This window comes from Indicator indicator, chromosome 2 (assembly GCF_027791375.1).
Source record: "Indicator indicator isolate 239-I01 chromosome 2, UM_Iind_1.1, whole genome shotgun sequence".
NCBI classification, from domain to species: domain Eukaryota; kingdom Metazoa; phylum Chordata; class Aves; order Piciformes; family Indicatoridae; genus Indicator; species Indicator indicator.
Window position 1 is genome coordinate 30,231,217 of NC_072011.1, and position 19,779 is coordinate 30,250,995.

The following is a 19,779-nucleotide window of genomic DNA, read 5'->3' on the forward strand; positions in this document are numbered from 1 at the left end:
CCTGCGATGCTCAGTGAGTAGCGGGGAGCGGGGACCGGCGCGAGCGAGTGCGCACGGGGCTGTGGTAGGGTAGCGCAGCGCAGCGGGAGGAACGGCGCCGGCCGGCCGACCGACAGCGGGAGCGAGCCGCGGGCGTCCCGCCGAGCCGCCTCGTGGCGGAGGCCCGCAGGCCAGGCCCGGCCCGGCCAGAGGTTCCCGGGAGGCTGGCGAGCCCCGGGGGAAGGGCCTCGGGCACAGACGCGGCCTTTGGGGCAGCCCCGGGTGAGGATAGGGCCAGGTTCCTTCGCAGCGCTCAGAGGTAGTAGGGTGGGCTTATCTCATTATTTTCTTTTTTCCTTGAAAAAGTGCGTGGGTTTAACTAGGTGCTTCTTATCGTACTGCTTCTCTTTCCTTTGCCTTTTTCCTTTATTTTTTTTTTACTCTTATAGAGGAGGATTTGCGCTTTCGCTTCCTTTCAGCGTCCCACTCTCCAGCACTGGCCGGACGGCAGCGGCCCGGGACGCCTTTGGAACGGGCCGGGGGCGCCGCAGGGCTCTCGGCGTGGGTCCTCGTGGGGTTTCTGTTCACAGGGCCTACCGGTGAGCGGCGCTTGGTCCGGCAGCGCGATCCGCTCTGAGGAGGGTTAGGTGATGGAGACTGAGGCGTGAGGTGGTGTGTGGTGGGCAGGGGTCCTGCCCAAGTAGCACAGTGGAGATGAAATGGGTGAAGCATACTGTTTGGCTCTGTGTTCACGAGTGAGGAAAAAAAAAAACAACAACATTGTAGAATTGGCAATGCTTATTCCGTGGACAGCAAACAAAATCTAGGTCCGATGAAAGTGCACACAGCCTCTTCTAAAATCACGGCTTTGTCCTCTCAGCCTCTTGGAGTGAATGTCACTGCGGAGGCAAAATTAATCTCTGTAGTTCCTGCTATCTGTAGCCCTTTTCCAGTTCTGCACCACCACCGTGCCACATCTCCATGTCAACTTGTCATGTTTACTTGCCTGTTTTTGTGAATTGCAAGCACTGCATGTGTGAACACCTCTAGCTTCACAGTTATCTTTGTATAAATTTATCTGTGCTTATTCTGAAATTCTGTAAATCTCAAATTAATGACACAAAATTAAAATTTAAGTGATTTAGTGTTGTTAGTAGACTCTAAATTTCACCTGTAGTGATAAGAGAAAAAATTATACTCCTCTGTCCAGCACTGAGGCCTGAGACAGTTCTCACTGGAGAATATTCAAAATGTGCTTTTATTGGTTGTTTTATTGGTTGGGTTTTTTTGGTTATTTTTGAGATTGCATGCCCTCTTCTTTGATGCTCACAGGTCTTTCCTCAGCCTACTGAAAGGAAGAGACTGCTGTTCCTGCCATCAGAACCAGGAATGCAGAGTCTTTAAGAGCAACATTTCTGATGTTGGTTTTCAAGCTCTTTTTTTGTATGTCTGTATCAGGAATATTTCAAGACTATGGATTCTGCCTAAACCTGTACTCAAGATGTAGAACAGGCAGGAAATTATTTTCCTTGGCCAAATGCTTAGTAAACAGCTTATTTCCAGCTTTTCTAGGAAAGAGGAACTTCAGTGTTTCTGGTTCCTCAAAACATGAACTTAATACTTTCTTTTTAATGCTCTACCTTTTGACGCTGCATCGTAGCTGTGCAGATTTCTGATGATTTTTCTTCTCTCTTTATGTATTTTATTTACCAGTAAAAGTAGTTTGTGGCATTAGTATTTATTGTCCTCTCCATCTGAGAGGAATGAGGCAGATGAGACTTGTGAACAATTGTTTCCAGCGTTTCGCAGGCATGGATAAGGATGTCTATATGCTTTCAGTTTGTTTAGTATTTTGGAGGTTATCTTCAGTGGTGGGAGCTGGAGTCCTAAAACTGATCAGAGGTTAGAATGGCAGGCTTGTCCTTTTTTGCCTTTAAATTGTGCATCCTTGACCTGTTGTGAACTGACTCAGCTTGAACCCAGCTAAAGGCATTTTGACAGGCCATCCATATGTTTATTTTATGATATACTGTAATTCTGAAGGCTTGATAAATAGAATTGGTAGATGTGCTGGGTTTGCTCTTCCTGCATTGTTTATGAATGCTTTCCCTGCTCCTGTGGCATTGCTTTATCTAATGCTGGGAGTCAAGCATAAAGGCAAAGTGAATGAAGAAACAAATACCTGAAATGAAAGCAGGGATGACAATGTGTTTGATGACAACAGGTGTTTCTTGGTGGATGCATTTCTTCTAAGTTATTTCCTGTTGGGAGTAGCGAAAGATCTCCTTGAGATACCGCTTGTAACACCTACTACAGTGACTGCCGGAAGAAGTATACAAGGCATATGATGGGAGCAAGAAACTACAGGGTGCATAAAGCAGCTGCAAACACCACTTTGCTAGCCATGACCAAAGACACTGGGACTTCCCAGTTATCCCCAAAGCTCTTAAAAAACTTGGGCTTGAATCATCGGCTTTTTTCCCAAGCCTTTCTCTCTTGCTGCTGAAATGTCCAATCCTGATGTCAGAATTTGAGACTACTGAGTAGCCTACTGCTTTTTTTTGCCTGTTATTTCAAACTGACTGTTTTCTCTGCATTCACCTGTTTGTTCAGCAGATTGAGAAGACTGAACTCAGTGCTCCTCTTGTTTGACATTTCAAAGGGTCTCTGAAGTTGTGCATCTTTTGCACACCAGTTTTTGGTTTCTCTGATCCAATATGAGTTTATGAGGAATTATCTGTACATGTAAATTGTGCCATAATGAGTAAGGGTTTTCTCACCAAATCTAATCTAGCACAAACTGATCCTGTAAGTGAAGCAGAATAGTATGGGTGAAAATATTTCTAGATGCTCGCTCTTTGTGATTGAGCCACAGACCTGAGGCTGGTTTGCACAGATGTGACTGGCTAAACTACTTCAAAAACATCTGTTCCATGCCATTTTAGGAACAAGGTTCTTTTGGATTATAAGACAAATCTAACAATCTAGATGCAAACTCTCCGAGAGTTTCTAGACCCAAAATAAGCATCAGTGAGAGCATCTCAAATATAATTAAGTTGCTACCATAACCTAAATTGTATGGCAGACTTTGTGCAGAGATGTTAGTGTGGGCCTGTGTAAGTTGCCTGTATGTGAGTCCATGCTGCTGGCTGAAGTACAGAAGGGTAGCAAAATATATTGTGAAGCTTACTTAAGAATGTTTTTAAGAGGATGTTAAGATGTTGGTCTATCCCTGTGTCCACCTTTCATCATGGTCTTCATTATAATTCTGTCTTTCCTGGTTTTGCACAGCAGAAGATGAAAAGGAAGTTTGCTTTTGGAGTGGAAAAGTTGTGGTTGAAACTCATGATTTTAATGGGTCTATCTGGAAATGCTTTGAAAACTCCACACCTGTTATGCTTCTTCTCCACCCTCAACAGTTATTTCATCTGTGAGAAGAAAAGGAAATACTTGTAAGAGTTTTGCCAAAGCACAAGCGCAATTCCACATATCTGTTAAAGTAGCTTGCTGAAGCCTTGCATCCTGCTCCACTTGGAACTTCATAGAGGGCTTATTGTTCTAACAACAGGGATAAGCACTGAAGTGTGCGTGGCTATTAGAAAAGGCTCATTTATAATCATATTTTTAAAGTAGTTGTTTTGTGAGAAATACGGGTCTTTTGAGGAGGAGGGCATCTTTGTCTCTCTGTGAAGTTGTTTAATCATATTTAGCTGCTCAAAGCAGAAACCACATGCACTTGTAAAATGCATGCAGGGAACTGGTGGTGGGCTGTAAGGTGTAGGGCTATCTTGAGGTAGGCTCTACCTATCCTGGTAGAATAAAATTATTACTTAGTTCTGCTTTATTTAAAATCTTTTAGGTTATCTGAACTTCTTTGCAATAGCCATTGATTTTACACAGGATTGGTGGCAATCAGGGACTATTCCTGCATTCATCTAACCAAGGTTCTTTGATTACAAGCCAGAAGCTAAAAGCTATTATTGTACTCCCTTTGATTTTTGAATACTACTAAGTGGCGTTAGTGAAGATGGCTTTCAAAATTTATAAAAAGGAAGCTTGAAATTTTCTTTGTTTTGTGTGGGGTTTTTTTTGGGGGGGTTTGTTTGTTTGTTTGGGTTTTAAGTTTTTTGTTTGGTTGGTTTTTGTTTTTTTTCTGGGGACTTACCTGACTGAAGTGCCAGAAGTCTGGATATAACTCTTGTTTCTTGAGTTCACCAAATAGGTGTGAAGATTAAGTCATTATTATTATGAAATTTCCATCTTTGTGTACTTTATTTCTCATGCTCTTGACTATTCTGGAATTATTTCGTTGGTTTATCAAGCAGTGGAGTCAGAAAATGACCAAATTCCCAAACTACTACTGCAAAAAAGTAAGGTGGATAAATATTCCCTTTTTGACAGTTACTTTTAAGAAAAACAATTCCTTCACTTCATCACTGTAGATTTAATCCAGAATTTTCGAAAGTATTTTTGATTTCTTGCTGAAATAAGTAGAATTAGGCAGAAAAATATCTAAATATCTTCATGGGTCTGATTCAAAGTGTCTGGAATACTAAGAGGCAAATGTGTAAAGATTTTGTTTTGTAATTCAAGTAACAAAGTTGTTTGACATCAGCAGTGACAATACTGAGCCCTTTGTTTTCTATCAGTTTTAATATAGCTATGTTGTATGTTGATCTCAAGGAACACCTACACAGCAAGAGCTTCATCATCCTTTTTTTGGTGTTGTTTTTTTTTTTTTTTTTTGAGGTCATGAAACGTGTACGCACAGAACAGATTCAGATGGCAGTGTCCTGCTACCTCAAGCGCCGTCAGTATGTGGACTCGGAAGGTCCCCTAAAACAAGGGCTGAGGCTGTGTCAGACTGCTGAAGAGATGGCAGCTAATCTCACAGGTATCCCTACTGTATTTTCCTTGCATATTTCTTGGCAGAGTTGTGACAAATGTATATATATTGGTAACTACTTGAATTTGTCAGCCACATATGGACAGCTCTTCTTCTGAAATAAAGCAATTTTCCAGTGTGAAGTTGGCATGACTTAAGAACTTGTGAAGAATAGAAATGGTGATGAATGTGCAATGAGGTGAGATTCACAGTGAAACAGGCTGAAATACAAGGTCAGGGTAGTGGAAAATGCATATGCTGTATTTCAAAGACATAGTCTGTTGACTATGATGCTTTGGGACAGAGGTGAGAAACAGGAAAATCTATGGTTCCTTTCTACTCTAGGAGAGCTATAGCATGTGAAATGGGGGTGATACAGGCTGTTCCTTGCTCTGGCCTAGTCAGCTCTCTAGTTCTGAAAGATCTACTCTGTCACTTGAGAGAGGAAACTGGGTCTGTGACAGTCTTCATTGTAATTATTACCTTTGTTGTAACAAACTATGTTATTGCTTGAGTGCATATGGATATTGAAAGGATGCAAACCATATGGAGGTTATAAAGACTAAATTTACTTGTAAAAGTAAGAGAAAATACTGGGCTGAAAGTGCAAGGAGAAAATATTTTCTGTTAAGAAAGCTGCTTATATTGTGACAGTATCTCAGAGTAAGACTGCTGAACACGTTGGTTACTTGTGATACAACTTGATTTGACAAAACATTTGTAGTTGTGTAGCTCTGTGCTTGTAGCCAGATAAGATTGGATGCCCAGGTAGCTCTTTCCACTTCTAGATTATTTTGTCGTAGTTAAAATGCAAAGATGAGTGACTTGTGGTTAAATATCCAGGCTGACTCTTTCAGGGACCTGAAGGCATTTGGGTAATACTTTTGTTATTAGAAGTTACTTACATCTTCTTAGTACTTTTTGTTTCCTTGCTGTTTTCAGAAGAGCTTTCAGAATGAAACCAAAATAATATGCTGAACTGTTCTTGATTTTTATGTGAGAGGTGGTTAGAAAAGTCAGTACTGAAATGAGATCAGAACTTGGGACCAACCATACCAGGAAGACATGAGCATCTGAACTAGGAGAAATTAATTGGGTTACAAAACCTTTCATTCTCATATGGCGTTATGCAGAAAAAAAAAGTTTCAGTAAACAGCATGAATGAGTGTGTGATTGAGTTTTGTCTTTTCACTAATCTTTCACCAAATATTGTAGCTAAATTTCTTCTTATGCGTCTGTATCCTTTTGTCAGTGCAAGGACTTTGTGGCTGGTGATTCAGAACTTAGTCATCAGTTTTCATTAGAACTGAAAATGGTCTACTCTCAAGTATTCAGCTGCTTACTATTTCTTGTCAAACATGCTCATAGTAAGTTGTCAGTGAGTATGCTGCAGTTCCATGAATGAATGTTGGAAAAGAAAACCCTGACTTGTACTTGTTCTGATGAGAGGTTGAAAGTGCTGCAGCAGTCATCTTAGTTTTGCCAACTGAATTATAACTGACCCTATTCTAAAGCCTGTGTTGCTTTATTTTGGGGAAGGTGATCAGATATTTTTTTCCCTGAAGATGTTTTCACTTGTTACTTAGTAAAACTCACCATTCTTTGTCTGTTCAGCTCTTTCATTTGATTTCAAAGTTAGCTAGCCTGTATAAGTGGGAGAGTTGCTTACTTCTGTCTTCAATTCTATGATTTCTTCTTCTACAGTGAAAAGTGTCCTCTGCTTTTGGTTTTAAATAGTTTTGTTTCTCAGTTTTACCTCAGCATTTCTTTTAATCTTCTTTCAGAGTCTCTTCAATTCAGCCCTTTTCCATTGCTTCATAGACTTGCCATATCTGTACAGCTGTTTTCACAGAATCACAGAGCAGCCAAGGTCGGAAGGGACCTCAAAAGATCACTGGTCCAGCCTTCCATGGGAAAGGGAGCCCAGATGAGACAATCTAGCACCGCATCCAATCACATCTGCAGTAAAATGCAGCACAAATCTTCCTCAAGACTATCCTATATTTGTGTAGAAAACTAGAAGAATAATGACAGAATGAGTGACTAAAGAACAGGTACCTCTAATATTGCCCATAGTGCTATTGACACGGACTATCTGAAAGAATATAAAACTATGTCATCACATTTATGTAAGAGGAATCGGCAGCTGTTAAACACTGTTTACAGTTAGCTGTAAGTAATGCTGCTCATAGCCAGCATGCAAGACCAGGAGGGTACTGTCCATATCCCCAAGTTAGGAGCGAGTTCCTTTGATTTTAATATCAAGTTGCATAGCTGGCTGCAATTACTGGAAGTCAAGGAGCAGGCGTTTCCAGCGGATGTTTCCAACAGATTTTCAGAGCCTATAGTAGATTTATTGATATGTTAGAAGGATTGAGCCAGTGGTTTATTTCTATCACGAGAAAAATAGGTCTGAAAATTTACTCTTATTTTGGAATCAATTGAGCTCTTGATCCTTTTTGTAGTTCTGGTTGATACAAAGTCTTGGAAGGAAAAGAATTAGAATTTGAACTCATTTGTGTCTCAGTTTCACCCATGGGAATGTTCAAGAAGAACCATGTCTGCTTCCTAACTTTTGGACTGAGACAACTTGTTATAACTGTCTGGTATGTAGGGTTCATTTATTGTTTTCTTGATGGGAACAAGCCCTAGCATCATTACTGAAACAGTAGGGCATAATGATTGTCCAGTCAGACATTGCTTCCAAAGATGATGTTCCTCTTTTTGGAGTTAAGTTGCTTATGTGGAGAAAGTTGAATAGGTGGCATGGAGGAGGCACCTTAAAAGCCAAAGATGGTAGGTTGAGCTTGCACGGTATGAGCAAGGTAACAAATTGTTCTCATTCCTGCTGAAGTGAGGCCACCAGAATGCTGTGAAGAGTTGACCCTTGTCTGTAACCCTGTGATACAGTATAAAAGACAGGCCCTGATATTGCTGTTTCTCTTTGCTTTTACAATAATTAGCATGGATGGCGTTGAAAACTGTCTCTAAGCATTTTTTAGTTACTGCATGTGAATGTATGCAGTTTAGTTTCTCATGCTGAATATTGGTTATAATAAATCTTGAGTCTGAATAGCAGAGGTTTTTTGCTGAAGCTGTAAGCAATATCAGTAAGTGAGCCTGGAGTTCTTACCAGCTTTGAGTTTCTGAAGCAGCCAAGCTGTAGAAAGTGCAGTGTGTCTTTCAACTGTAATCTTTCAGCAAGTTATATTTGTTTATTTCTAAACTGATTTGAGAGAGATGGGGAAAGAGATAGGGTATTTGCTCTAGAAACTGTTTTAGTTTTTTTTTTTTTTCCTGTGAAGAGATGATGAGCATAGCTCTGCTTTGTTTCCAATGCTGAGTCCTGCTTGCCCTGGAGAGTTGCTAAACATACCTCCTATATCTCCATGAGCTCCTGGAAAATAGGCTGTGTCTTGAAAGGGCAAAATAGCAACAGGCTACCAGTATACCGTGTGCTGATCTGTTCCTAATTAGACGCCTTGAGATGAGCTGGAGGCCGGCCTATCTTTTTAGCATGTGAACATTTGGTGATGTTTATAGATTTCCGAAGCTGTCAGTTGTGCCTCTGTGTGTGAGCCAAAAATAAATCAATCAGTAGTGGAAAGGTGAAGAGAAAGGATGAAAAGCAAGGGGAGCAGGGAAGTCGGAAAGAAGTTAGTAGTTGAAAGTGAAAGTAATAATAATAATTTTTGTGGAGGGGAATATAGTTATGAATTGAAAAAAGTAAAGGAAAACAGTGAAACTGCTTGCCCTTCTTTGCTTTTCTTAGCAGAGTAGATGAATAAACATGTGACTTACAATTTCATAATTTCTGTTTCTAATCACCAGTATTTGTATATGCTTAGGGTGTGTTGGTGGGTGCCTGTAAACTTGTGCAAAGTCTTCTCTTGGATTCTGAGCGGTTAGAAGAGCAAAGGTTTGGTGCCAGAAGAGAATCCTTTCTAAACAGTTCAGAACCACTTCACCAGAGTTGATATGTGTTCTGAAAATCAGTTTAACACCATCTTGGGAGACCATAGCAACTGGGTTTGTGGTCAGATAGCATCTGCCCTTTAACCTAAAATACTTAGAGAGGAGGACACATTTAAGAACTACTAAGTGTTTGCTTACAGGTTCAATGTGTTTTCACCATCACATCCAGGAGACTGGTAAATTACAATGATTATTGTTTGCTTGTTGTAAATTATAATGACTGGGACAGGGAATTTGAAACTCAGAGGTAGTGTCCCTACAGGCCTTCTGTCCGTGTTTGGTAGGTCCCACTGAAAAAAAGCTTTGTTTTAGACAAAGTTGTAGATTGCTTTCCTCATGTTTTCATAGTGAAAAGTAGTAAAACCATTGAGTATCTTGTGAAACTGATAAGGGATGTATGATGTTGCTCTGAATTTCTTCAGAGTTTAAGTTTGTATATGAAAACTTAAAAATGTATTCTGGGGAACAGCAGGTTGCTGATATTTTAAGGTTTATTCTTTTTTAAGCGTTTAGTATATTTACTCATTCATGATCGTTCTGGGTTGTTAATGTCACGTTTAGATGCTTCAGACTGTCATTCCTGGACAGTTTGAAAGACAGGTCATTTTGGTGGCTACATTACCTTAGGTTTTACAAGAAACTTTGTTTCCAAACATATATACAAACTTCTCAAATTCCTGTTTAATTTTTGCTTACTTAATTTCACAGTCCAATCTGAATCTGGTTGTGCCAACGTTGTGTCTGCAGCTCCCTGCCTGGCAGAGCCACAGCAATATGAAGTACAATTTGGACGATTACGCAATTTTCTCACAGGTAAATACCAGACAGCAAGGAAGGAAGAGGAAAGTAGCTGAAATGAATGTAGTTCTCTGCTGTCTCCTGGTCTATTTTTTTTTTTTGTTTTATTCATGGTTGGTTTGTCTTTAAGGGAGAATTTGCTACCTTAAATTTATCTGTACTAGCTTCAAGACTGAAGGTATGTGACAAAGTTTAAAAATTCTCATTTTGTAGTGTGATACAGAAGACAATTAGGGTGTCCTTTTTGTCATAATTTTAAAATATTTTTTAAAAGGTATTCCTGGTAATGTCCTTATTTCGTATGAGCCCCAAATGTGGGAAGAAAGAAGCCAGTAGGATTTTTAGAGAACGGTACCAAGGAAAGTGAGATTGCCACTCCTTCCCGCTTTGGGCACATCTACATTTGCCCAGTGAAGGGATTTGATCCCAGTATGCATAACACTAATATTCCTTGTAGCTGTTGACAGGAAAGGGAAGGAGGCAGGCAAAGGCAGAAAACAGTAAAGTCTTAGCCTTACCATCTACAGTAGTTCAGCACTTTTTATTGGAGGTAAATCCTTATGCTTTGATAGATTCTTGAGAAGTATGATTGCTCTGTTCAGTGCCTTAAATATTGCTTGGGGAAATGATGAGCTTGGTTTTGTTCTTCAGATTGACTGTTTTCATCTTTTTCTTGCACAGAAGAAAAACTGTCCCTCTTGCACAGTTTTGATTTCTTACACATAAAAGTTGATGGTTTTGCAAGGGGATAACTTGCCAGCCAGCCACAAAGCACAGGAGGACATTTCTCATTTCTGTGATGCCTGCCGTCAGAGGGACTGAGAAGTAGGCAGGGGCCTAGGACCACTGAATACTTAAGGAATTACTCTAGAAGTCTCGAGCTCAACCAGCTGCTCAAAGCAGGGCAAGATCAGAGTATGATCAGGTTGCTCCAGGCCTCATCCAGCCAGGTTTTGAAAATCAAAGTGTGGACACTGCTCTGTACCTCTGGGCCCCAGCTGTAGGGCTGAACAGTTCAGTGAGCATGTCCCTTAAGCAGCTTGTGTCCTGTCCTTTCACTGAACACCTCTGAGAAGAGACTGGCTCCTTTTCCTCGATAATGTCCCACTGGGCACTGAAGGCAGCAGCTGGATACCTGCTTAGTCTTCTCCAGGCTAGGCAGACTTGTCTCCCATAACCTCTTTTCATGGGTTCCTAGGGAGCATTTTGTTTTTCCTGCTTCTGTCGACTTCCCACCTCTTCCCTTTTTCTCTCCACTGCAGAGTTAGGTCCTTCCCCTTGTTGCATTTCTGGACTAGAGCACCTGCTGGCTGCTTCGAGCTTTTACTGTATACAGACCCCTATTTTCACTGGCTTTGGCCCAGTTTCAGTGGGAGAGTGATGCCTAAGTAGGCAAATGTGTGTATACACTGCACACACGCTCTGTAGTTTTTCATACAGAAATGGGAGAAGGAGGAATAAGTTGAAAAGAAAAGCAATGCTGTTAGAGGATCAGCAGTGCCTGTTTTGTTCCAGTAATTTGGACCGTTTGGTTCTCTGATAACTCATCATTGTGGCCTTGTGTGTTGCCATGGTGTTCTATAGCAGGGCTCCGCTACTTCAAGCTCCTTACAGCAGCTGAATGTAGGAGGGAAACAGTCCTGAGAACCTGGTGGAGGGTGGAGCTGTGGCATAGATCAGTCAGCAAGGTACAGCACAGCCTAATCAGGAGTTTGTTACACTGTGTACTAGGAATTACAGATGGGATTTGCTTTGGCAGAGAGAGCAAGAGAGAGGAGAGTAAAAGGCCACATGAGCAGGCACAGAAATAAAACAAGAGCACTGCATATTGCAGGAGGTTTTGGAAACTAGCTTCCTTTCCCCTGGAGACAAATGAGTTCCATCCCAAGCAAGTTATTTTGAAGCTGAGAGGGGAAAAAAAAAGCCACCAAACCTTAGGCAAACACAAGCTAGGTACATCATTTTGACTTACACATTTTAAATGTATTGAGTAAATTTTAAAGGCCATTTCTTAAAAAAAAAAAAAAAAAGCACAGATTTTCTTCTTAAGTAAGTGGGGAAAATTCCACCATCATGTTTTATGAGGCAATATTTTAATTGCTGGCCTACACCTAAAAAGGATTTTGAAATCCCTGGATTTTGTTCTGGCAAGGTACCTCACTGACTTAAATCTCTATTGATATCTGTAATAGGTATACCCTTGTGTATACCCTCTAGGTGACAGAAGAGGTTCACTTAGATGTGCGAACAGAAGTCTCCTCTTGCATGGTCTCTGATGCCACTGTCAAGACTTTTTGCAGTAACTTTCCTTGATCTGCTTTATTCTCAGTAGAAATTGAATTGAGAACTCATTCAAAGTTTGTTGCTGTTTTTTATATAGATTCAGATTCTCAGCACAGCCATGAAGTGATGCCTCTTCTGTATCCCCTCTTCGTCTACCTCCATCTGAACATGGTCCAGAATGGCCTAAAAAGCACAGTGGACAGTTTTTACAGCCGCTTCCATGGCATGTTCTTGCAGAATGCCAGCCAGAAGGATATCATTGAGCAGTTGCAGACTACCATGACTATTCAAGATATCCTGTCCAACTTGAAGCTTCGGGCTTTTCTGGACAACAAGTATGTCATCCGCCTTCAAGAGGACAGCTACAACTACCTTCTTCGCTACCTCCAAAGTGACAACAACAATGCCCTGTGCAAAGTTTTGACCTTGCACATTCACCTGGATGTGCAGCCTGCGAAGAGGACTGACTACCAGCTCTATGCTGGTGGGAGCTCCTCACGCAATGAGAGCAATGGCCTGGAACCCAGTGATGTGCCAGCTTCCATTCTGCAGAATGAGGCGGCACTGGATTTACTGCAGGACAGCGTTAAACGTGTCAAGGATGGGCCCCCTTCCTTAACAACCATCTGTTTCTATGCCTTCTATAACACGGAGCAATTGCTGAACACTGCAGAGATTTCACCAAATAGCAAGCTGCTTGCTGCTGGGTTTGATAATTCGTGTGTGAAGCTGTGGAGCCTGCGTTCCAGGAAGTTGAAATCTGAGCCCCACCTTGTTGATGTGTCCCGCATCCGTTTGGCTTGTGACATCCTGGATGAGGAGGTCTGGATACCCCTTTTTCCCCTCGCTCCTACCCTTTCTGCTGACCTATTTTAGGCATGCATTGTGGAGTATCTAGTAGTGTCTTAGGAGACAGGCTGTTCCACAACTTGTCTGCTTTGATGTACAAATTTTATACCATACTCTCGTCCTTGTTCTTTCATGCAGTGTGTAAGTGCTGCACTAAGGTGCAATGAGTTTGTGCATGGGACATAGTTTGTTAGTCCTAGGTGCTGAGTTGCCTCTTCCAACTGCCCTTGAACAGATGACAGTACACGGGCAGCCCAGTAAGAACAGGTGACTAGAGACAAAGGAAAGAACCAAAAGAGGCTGGTCTGAGGCCTCAGGAAGGAGGAGGGATGCCTAAGTGCAAAACTGTATTTCAGGACCAACCAAAGGTAAAGAGTTAGCATGGAAAAATTATGCAAAATGTCTCTGTTAAGTAATGCAGTGTAGAAAGTTCAGAGGCTTCCCATTCTGGAGCACTGGAGACAAGATGTGTGTGCCTTCACATGCTAGGCTAGATAGCATCTTCTAGTTTACTTTCTGGGCTTTTTTGCCTTCTAGTCACATTTTTCCTGCCTTCTGCCACAGCTGCCCATGTAGCATCTTATATCTTCAAAATTTGTAATGACTCTTTGTTTAATCACGCTTCTCCTGAAGGGGGAGAGAAAAAAAATAGTGCCTCATTTGTTTTTGTATTGACTGCTTAGCAGGCAAAACCCCCTTTTTTCTGTGTTTTTTTTCTCACTAAAAATACCTAGTGGCAGGGTTTTGTTTATTTTGGAAGAGTGCAGAGAGCTTGCTGTATGCATTTTCTCCAACAAGGAATTCAGTTATATAAGCCTATTTTAATCAATAACCTACATACAAACACACGCTAAAAGTGTTACACAGGACACCTTCCAAGTGATATCTCTATGAACAGACTGCCCAACCTCTCAACTATTACTTAAATTAGTAATGGATTTTTGCATGCAGCCATCTGAACCCCAAAAAATTTACTGCTGATTCATTTAACCTTGTAAGCAGCAATTACCTAGCTCACAAAAACTATCTTGATCTCCTACCCAGCATAAGCTTCAAGGGAATAAGTAAGCCTCAAAAAGCAACAATGATAACCTGAAAAAAAAAAAAAGATATCTCACACACATACCCATCCTTTGTCTGTTTGGGTTTGTTTTTATTTTTTTTTAATTAGTAACAGGTGTTCCTAGGCGTTGTCATCTTTCATGTCCTGTAGTGGTCTTGAAATGTCAAAAGGGAAGATCTCTTGCCTGCCTACAGAAGTGATCTCCTAGCAGAGAAAGGGGAGGGAGCAGATTCCATGGCTCTTTGCAGGGCATTTCCTATTGCTCCCTCCCATCTATCATCCACCAAGATGTCAGCATCATCCCTGCTCATTACCACTTGATGGACTACTACCACTTAAAAGCAGAGTCTTAGGAGCAGAGCTGACTGTGGTCAACTCTTATTTATCACTGAATTGAAAGGCTGCCACTCTTGTGGCTTGGAACAGTGAGTATTGGTTTCTACTGTTTGTTTATGTAGTGCCAGTGATGGACAAGCCAAAATTGCAAAGAGATAAATACATCGATTTGCAAAGCTGCATTTTTACACTGGACCTTAAGTAAGAGAGACTAGAAAGTGGCATTTGTGAGATGCTACTATAAAAGAAAATACAATAGTAAGCCTCTCCTATTGCCAAGAAGCAAGACAGCACTAATGAAGTGCACCAGAGCATCACACTGAGCAAAATTCACTAAAACTGCACCTAGGAGATGGTTTAGAGCTTAGTGCCATGTCTCAACCTCATATATATATATATATATATACACACATACACACATGCACCCCCTGTGTATTTTCACTTAAGGTTTGCTTCCAGATACTGGAATTTTTTTCCTTTGTAGTCATAGCAGGCTTTCATTTGCACTTGAGACATGTAACCAGCAGTGTGTTCAGGCTGATATTCTCCCTTAACTTCGAACTCCTGATCAGGTCACTACTTGTTTTATCAGTGGTGGAAGTTATTCAGGGCAATGATGACTTTGATCTGTGCTGGCGTTTGACCAGTTTTTTGTTATAGACCTGTGCACAAACACTGCAGGATACACAAAATACCAAATAGCCAACAAGTGCCATTTGTACTCAAGCTTCCATGGCTGTTTTTGTAATATACATACAATATGCAAGTATGTGGCCTATGTGCCAGAAAAAGCTAATACAACACTGCTGATAAGCTGGTAATACCTTTCTATAGTCTAGAGCCAAAGGAGTTGACTTGCTGATTTACTAGAGAAATTCTCCTGTGTTGCAGGTTATTTGCATTTGTTTTCCATGTCAGACAATACACAGATAAACATCCTATGAACTCCAGCAGCTTATAATGAAAACAAGTTCATAGCTCCATCTTGACCTAGTTTGACTCACTCACCTGCTCACTCTGCCAAAAGGGTTAACCTGGGAAGCAGTGCCTTTGCCTGCTGTGCTGTCTCACCTGGATGCCTGCCTCTAGTTCTCAAGCTAACAAAGCAATTCCTAACCAAAGATCTCTGCATTCAGAAAGCTGTCTGCACTCTTCCAAAATAAACAAAACCCTGCCATTAGGTATTTTTAGTGAGAAGAAAAACACAGAAAAAGGATGTTTTGCCCACTAAGTCCTCAACACAAAAACACTTCCACTTCGGAAGGATCTAATGGATATCTGGCCTAGTTCTCAACATATACAGTGTATGAAATTTGAATCCTGAAAAAATACTACAAAGAGGGTTTTCCTGCCTCCCTGCTGATTTATAACACAGGTTGCAACCTTTCTATAGCTGCTGCTAATGCTCACCTACATGGTAGTAGCTGTGGGATGCATGGAAGAGTATGTTTGATCTGACCAAGAGATTAATCTTGGTTTTGTAAGGCAGTAATGTAGTGGCTGCACTACTAGCTGCTTTGTTAATCTGGTCAGCAGACTGACGCGATGGAGAGGAAATGGAAAAACTTAGAGACTCAGAAACATTATAGGTATGCCATTTTTGGTGGACTGTAACAGCAGGGTGCAATTGTTACGCTAAGTGGGTATCAAACAGAAGTCAAAGGTAGGATTTGCTGCCTGTGACCATATAGGAGTGTGATTTTGGGTGCTGCAGAAGGCATTTTCAAATAAGCTGCTACTGTAATACGAGAAAAGAAGAGTTAGGTGCTTGTGAAAGAAAGAGTCTGTGCTTGCACACAGTCCAAATAGCCCCAGATGAATCTGAAAGCATAAAATGAAGTACCTGGACGTGCAGAATTTACAGAAACTATGGGTAACTTGAATGGGCTTCCACTGGTAATTTGTCAGGAAACTTATGGTCATAATTAAATAGTAGAAAATGCTGCAGGTATCAGCATCTCTCCTTCAATGTGGTAACATAGTCTAGGGATTCTGTGGATTCCAGCAAGCAATGTGCTATCTGAAGTAGAAAAGGCAATTTGAGTAAGAATGGGGATTTGCATGCTAGAGCCTGCAGTTTCTCTTTGCCTCAGCTCCTTAGTAGAGATGAAGTTGGTGCTCAGCCACATCATAAAACTCCCATGGGCACTGACTACTCTCAAGAGAATTGGCATTTCTAAACACAGCTTGCTGCCCAGTGCTAAAAACACAGTGGAGATGGCGAAAGGCAGTGAGGTAAGTCAGAATTTGCTTGTCTCTGCTGTGAGATTTGAAATCACCAGAGATGAAGAGCTTTCAGAACTACTGCTAAGCCTGAAGCAAAACTGGGTCTTGAGGTCAGAGGGATGGGAGACATTGGTGATGATGCTTGGGGCATCAGCAGTCTGGCACCCCTAGGGAACAGGGTTTCCTTCTGTGGCAGGAAGTGCTCTTTCTGCAGGAAGCAGGTCAGTTTGCAATGATAAAAGTTAAAGGGGTGGCTTACAAACAAGCTGACGTTGTGTTGAACTTGATGTGCAGAGATTGTCCATGGACGAGCGTTAACTGATTCAGTACTGAGGAAAAGTGTTTACCTGACAGTCCTGAGGAAGAGTAGCCTTGAGCTACTACACAGGTGCACCCCATGCCATGGTTCTCTTGCAGACCATGAGAGAGAGCCCAACTTGTCAGGCAGGAACACTGTCTTGAGTTGAAATTTGTTGAAACTTTCACAGTCTGTAGCCTTTGAGTGGTGCTATTTGAGTATGCTTTCAGAGTCTTACCTTTCATTGGGAGAATCCTTTAGCATACCTCACTGAACAGTCTTTAAATGTGAAAGCTTTTACTCATTGACTCTCGTTGTTAATTTGAAGATTTGAAGAATAAAAATGTTTCTGGTGCCATCCTCTGTGATTACTCATCTTCTACCCCAAAACAGAACCTTAGACCTAAATACGCTGCATACATTTGCTGTTCTTAAAGGTTCTTGAAGGGTGAGGGTGTGAAAGCATTATGATGGTGCTTGCATGAAGAAACAGATATTATGGCCTTACTGGGTTTATGTTCATATGTGGGGCTAAGAAAGAATGTCCATCAGACAGCTTGTCAAATATGGTTTGTCTTTCCATCTCCTGCTTTTTTAAGACATCTGTGTTTCTTTTTCTCTACTATGAGATTCGTTTCCAATAATGATCACACCAAAAGAGCAGGTGCCAAGATCTGCTTCAACATCTTAGCCAAAAGTTTAGTGGAAAGTGAAACAAGGAATAAGTATGTTTTTAGCAAGTAGGAAAATGTCATAAAATACTTTTTCCTTATTTGCATATTGTCCAAGGTCAAGGTGCTTTCTGGAGGACGAGGCTCCCCAGAATTAAGATAAGACTTTTTATATAAAGGTTTTAACTCACCATCTCTTTCAGTATTATCTTAGATGCAGAAAATGCTCTAGCAATGCTTCTGATTCAGTGTTGCACAAAATGTGCCACGTTTAAAATATCTTCTGTGTTAACACCTACCGGTTTTCCTCATGGAGGTTCCTGTATCTGTTGAACAGATAAATATGCTTTCCTTTCTTGTTTCTTCTTCCCAACCAGGAAGAAGAGGATGACAGTGCAGGCACAGAAATGAAGATCCTGAGAGGACACTGTGGACCTGTGTACAGCACAAGGTTCCTTTCAGACAGTTCAGGACTCTTATCTTGTTCTGAGGACATGTCCATCAGATACTGGGACCTCGGAAGTTTTACAAACACTGTGTTGTACCAAGGACATGCCTATCCTGTCTGGGATTTGGACATTAGCCCCTGCAGTCTGTACTTTGCCAGTGGTTCCCATGATCGCACTGCAAGGCTCTGGTCATTCGATCGGACGTACCCACTGCGGATATATGCAGGCCATTTGGCAGATGTAGACTGTGTCAAGTTCCACCCCAATTCCAACTACTTAGCGACAGGCTCCACGGACAAAACTGTGCGCTTGTGGAGCACTCAACAAGGCAACTCTGTACGGCTTTTCACCGGGCACCGTGGTCCCGTGTTAGCGCTTGCATTTTCTCCCAATGGTAAGTACCTGGCATCAGCAGGTGAAGACCAGCGGCTAAAGCTGTGGGACTTAGCATCAGGAACGCTTTACAAAGAACTGAGGGGTCACACGGACAACATAACCAGCCTTACTTTTAGCCCTGACAGCAGTTTAATTGCTTCAGCTTCAATGGACAATTCAGTCCGTGTCTGGGACATTCGGAACACTTACTGCAACGCCCCTGCAGATGGGTCTTCCAGTGAACTGGTTGGTGTATATACTGGACAAATGAATAATGTACTGAGCGTACAGTTTATGGCCTGTAATCTTCTTCTAGTGACTGGAATTGCACAAGAAAATCAGGAACATTGATTTTTTTTTTTTTCTTAGGGAAATGGGTAGGTGTATTGAATGCTAGAGTCCATTGGAAGCTGAGATTACTGACTGTGAAACACTTCTCTTCCTCTGCCCCCTTGAAAAGCATGTTTGTTCAGTGATGCAAATGCTTTAAAATGTCTTGCCCACAAAAAGGTCCTTGCTGTTCACAGAATCAGAATCACAGAAAACATCAGGTTGGAAGAGACCTCAAAGATCATCCAGTCCAACCTTCAACCCAGCACAGAAGTCAACACTAAACCATGTCCCTAAGCGCCAGTTTCACAGGCTGCTTAAACGCCTCCAGAGATGGTGACTCCACCACTGCCCTGGGCAGACCATTCCAGTGTCTGATAATCTTCTCTCTGAAGAAGTATTTCCTAGCATCCAGCATGAGCCTCTCCTGGCACAGCTTGAAACCATTTCCTCTAGTCCTGTTGCTTGCCACCAAGGAGGAGAGGCTGCCCCCTCCTTGCTCCAGCCTCCTTTCAGGTAGGTGTAGAGAGTGATGAGGTCTCCCCTCAGTCTCCTCCAGACTGAACAATGCCAGCTCCCTCAGACACTCCTTGTAGGCCTTCTGTTCCAGGCCCTTCACCAGCCTCGTTGCCCTTCTCTGAACACGCTCCAGAACCACAACGTCCTTCTTGTAGCATGTGGCCCAGAACTTCATATGATACTTGAGGTGTGGCCTTACCAGTGCTGAGTGCAGGGGGCCGATCACCTCCCTGTTCCTGCTGGCCACAGTGTTTCTAATACAAGCCAGGATGCCACTGGCTTTTTTGGCCACCTGTACACATTGATGACTCGTAATTAATCAACTGTCAGCCAGAACCCCTAGGTCCCTTTCCAAGTCACATCTTTCCAACCACACATCCCCAAGTTTGTAGCTTACAAGGGGATTGGTGTGACCCAGTTGGAGGACCTGTCACTTGGCCTTGTTAAACTTCATACAAGTAGCTTTGGCCCATCAGTCTAACCTGTCCAGGTCCTGCTGCAAAGCCTCAACAGAGCCACCCAGCTTGGTGTCCTCAGCAAAATTTACTGAGGGTGCACTCAATCACCTTGTGCAAATCACGGATAAAGATATTGAAGAGAACATGCCCCACTACTGAACCCTGGGGATGCCACTAGTAACTGGGCACCAGCCACACTTAACTCCACCACCACACTTTGGGCCCAGCCATCCAGACAGTCTTTTATCCAGTGCAGAGTGCACTTATCCAAGCCATGTGCCTTGA

The 19,779-nt window shown here is 42.0% G+C and overlaps 1 protein-coding gene across 1 annotated transcript; it reads left to right on the forward strand.

The window, feature by feature from the left end:
* The first annotated feature begins 4,716 nt into the window (after positions 1 to 4,716).
* Positions 4,717 to 18,624, forward strand: TAF5L (TATA-box binding protein associated factor 5 like). The gene is made up of 4 exons (XM_054396101.1): positions 4,717 to 4,873; positions 9,548 to 9,652; positions 12,018 to 12,742; positions 17,741 to 18,624. Exons 1-4 carry the CDS (start codon positions 4,732 to 4,734, stop codon positions 18,536 to 18,538), a joined length of 1,770 nt encoding a protein of 589 aa, XP_054252076.1. The 5' UTR covers positions 4,717 to 4,731; the 3' UTR covers positions 18,539 to 18,624.
* The last annotated feature ends 1,155 nt before the right edge of the window (positions 18,625 to 19,779 follow it).

Bases quoted from the DNA above. Each gene is read 5' to 3' on its own strand.
- TAF5L (XM_054396101.1), top strand. From the start codon at position 4,732: ATGAAACGTGTACGCACAGAACAGATTCAGATGGCAGTGTCCTGCTAC. The intron at 4,874-9,547 runs GTATCCCTACTG...TTAATTTCACAG, and splicing joins GATGGCAGCTAATCTCACAG to TCCAATCTGAATCTGGTTGT. The intron at 9,653-12,017 runs GTAAATACCAGA...TTTTTTATATAG, and splicing joins ATTACGCAATTTTCTCACAG to ATTCAGATTCTCAGCACAGC.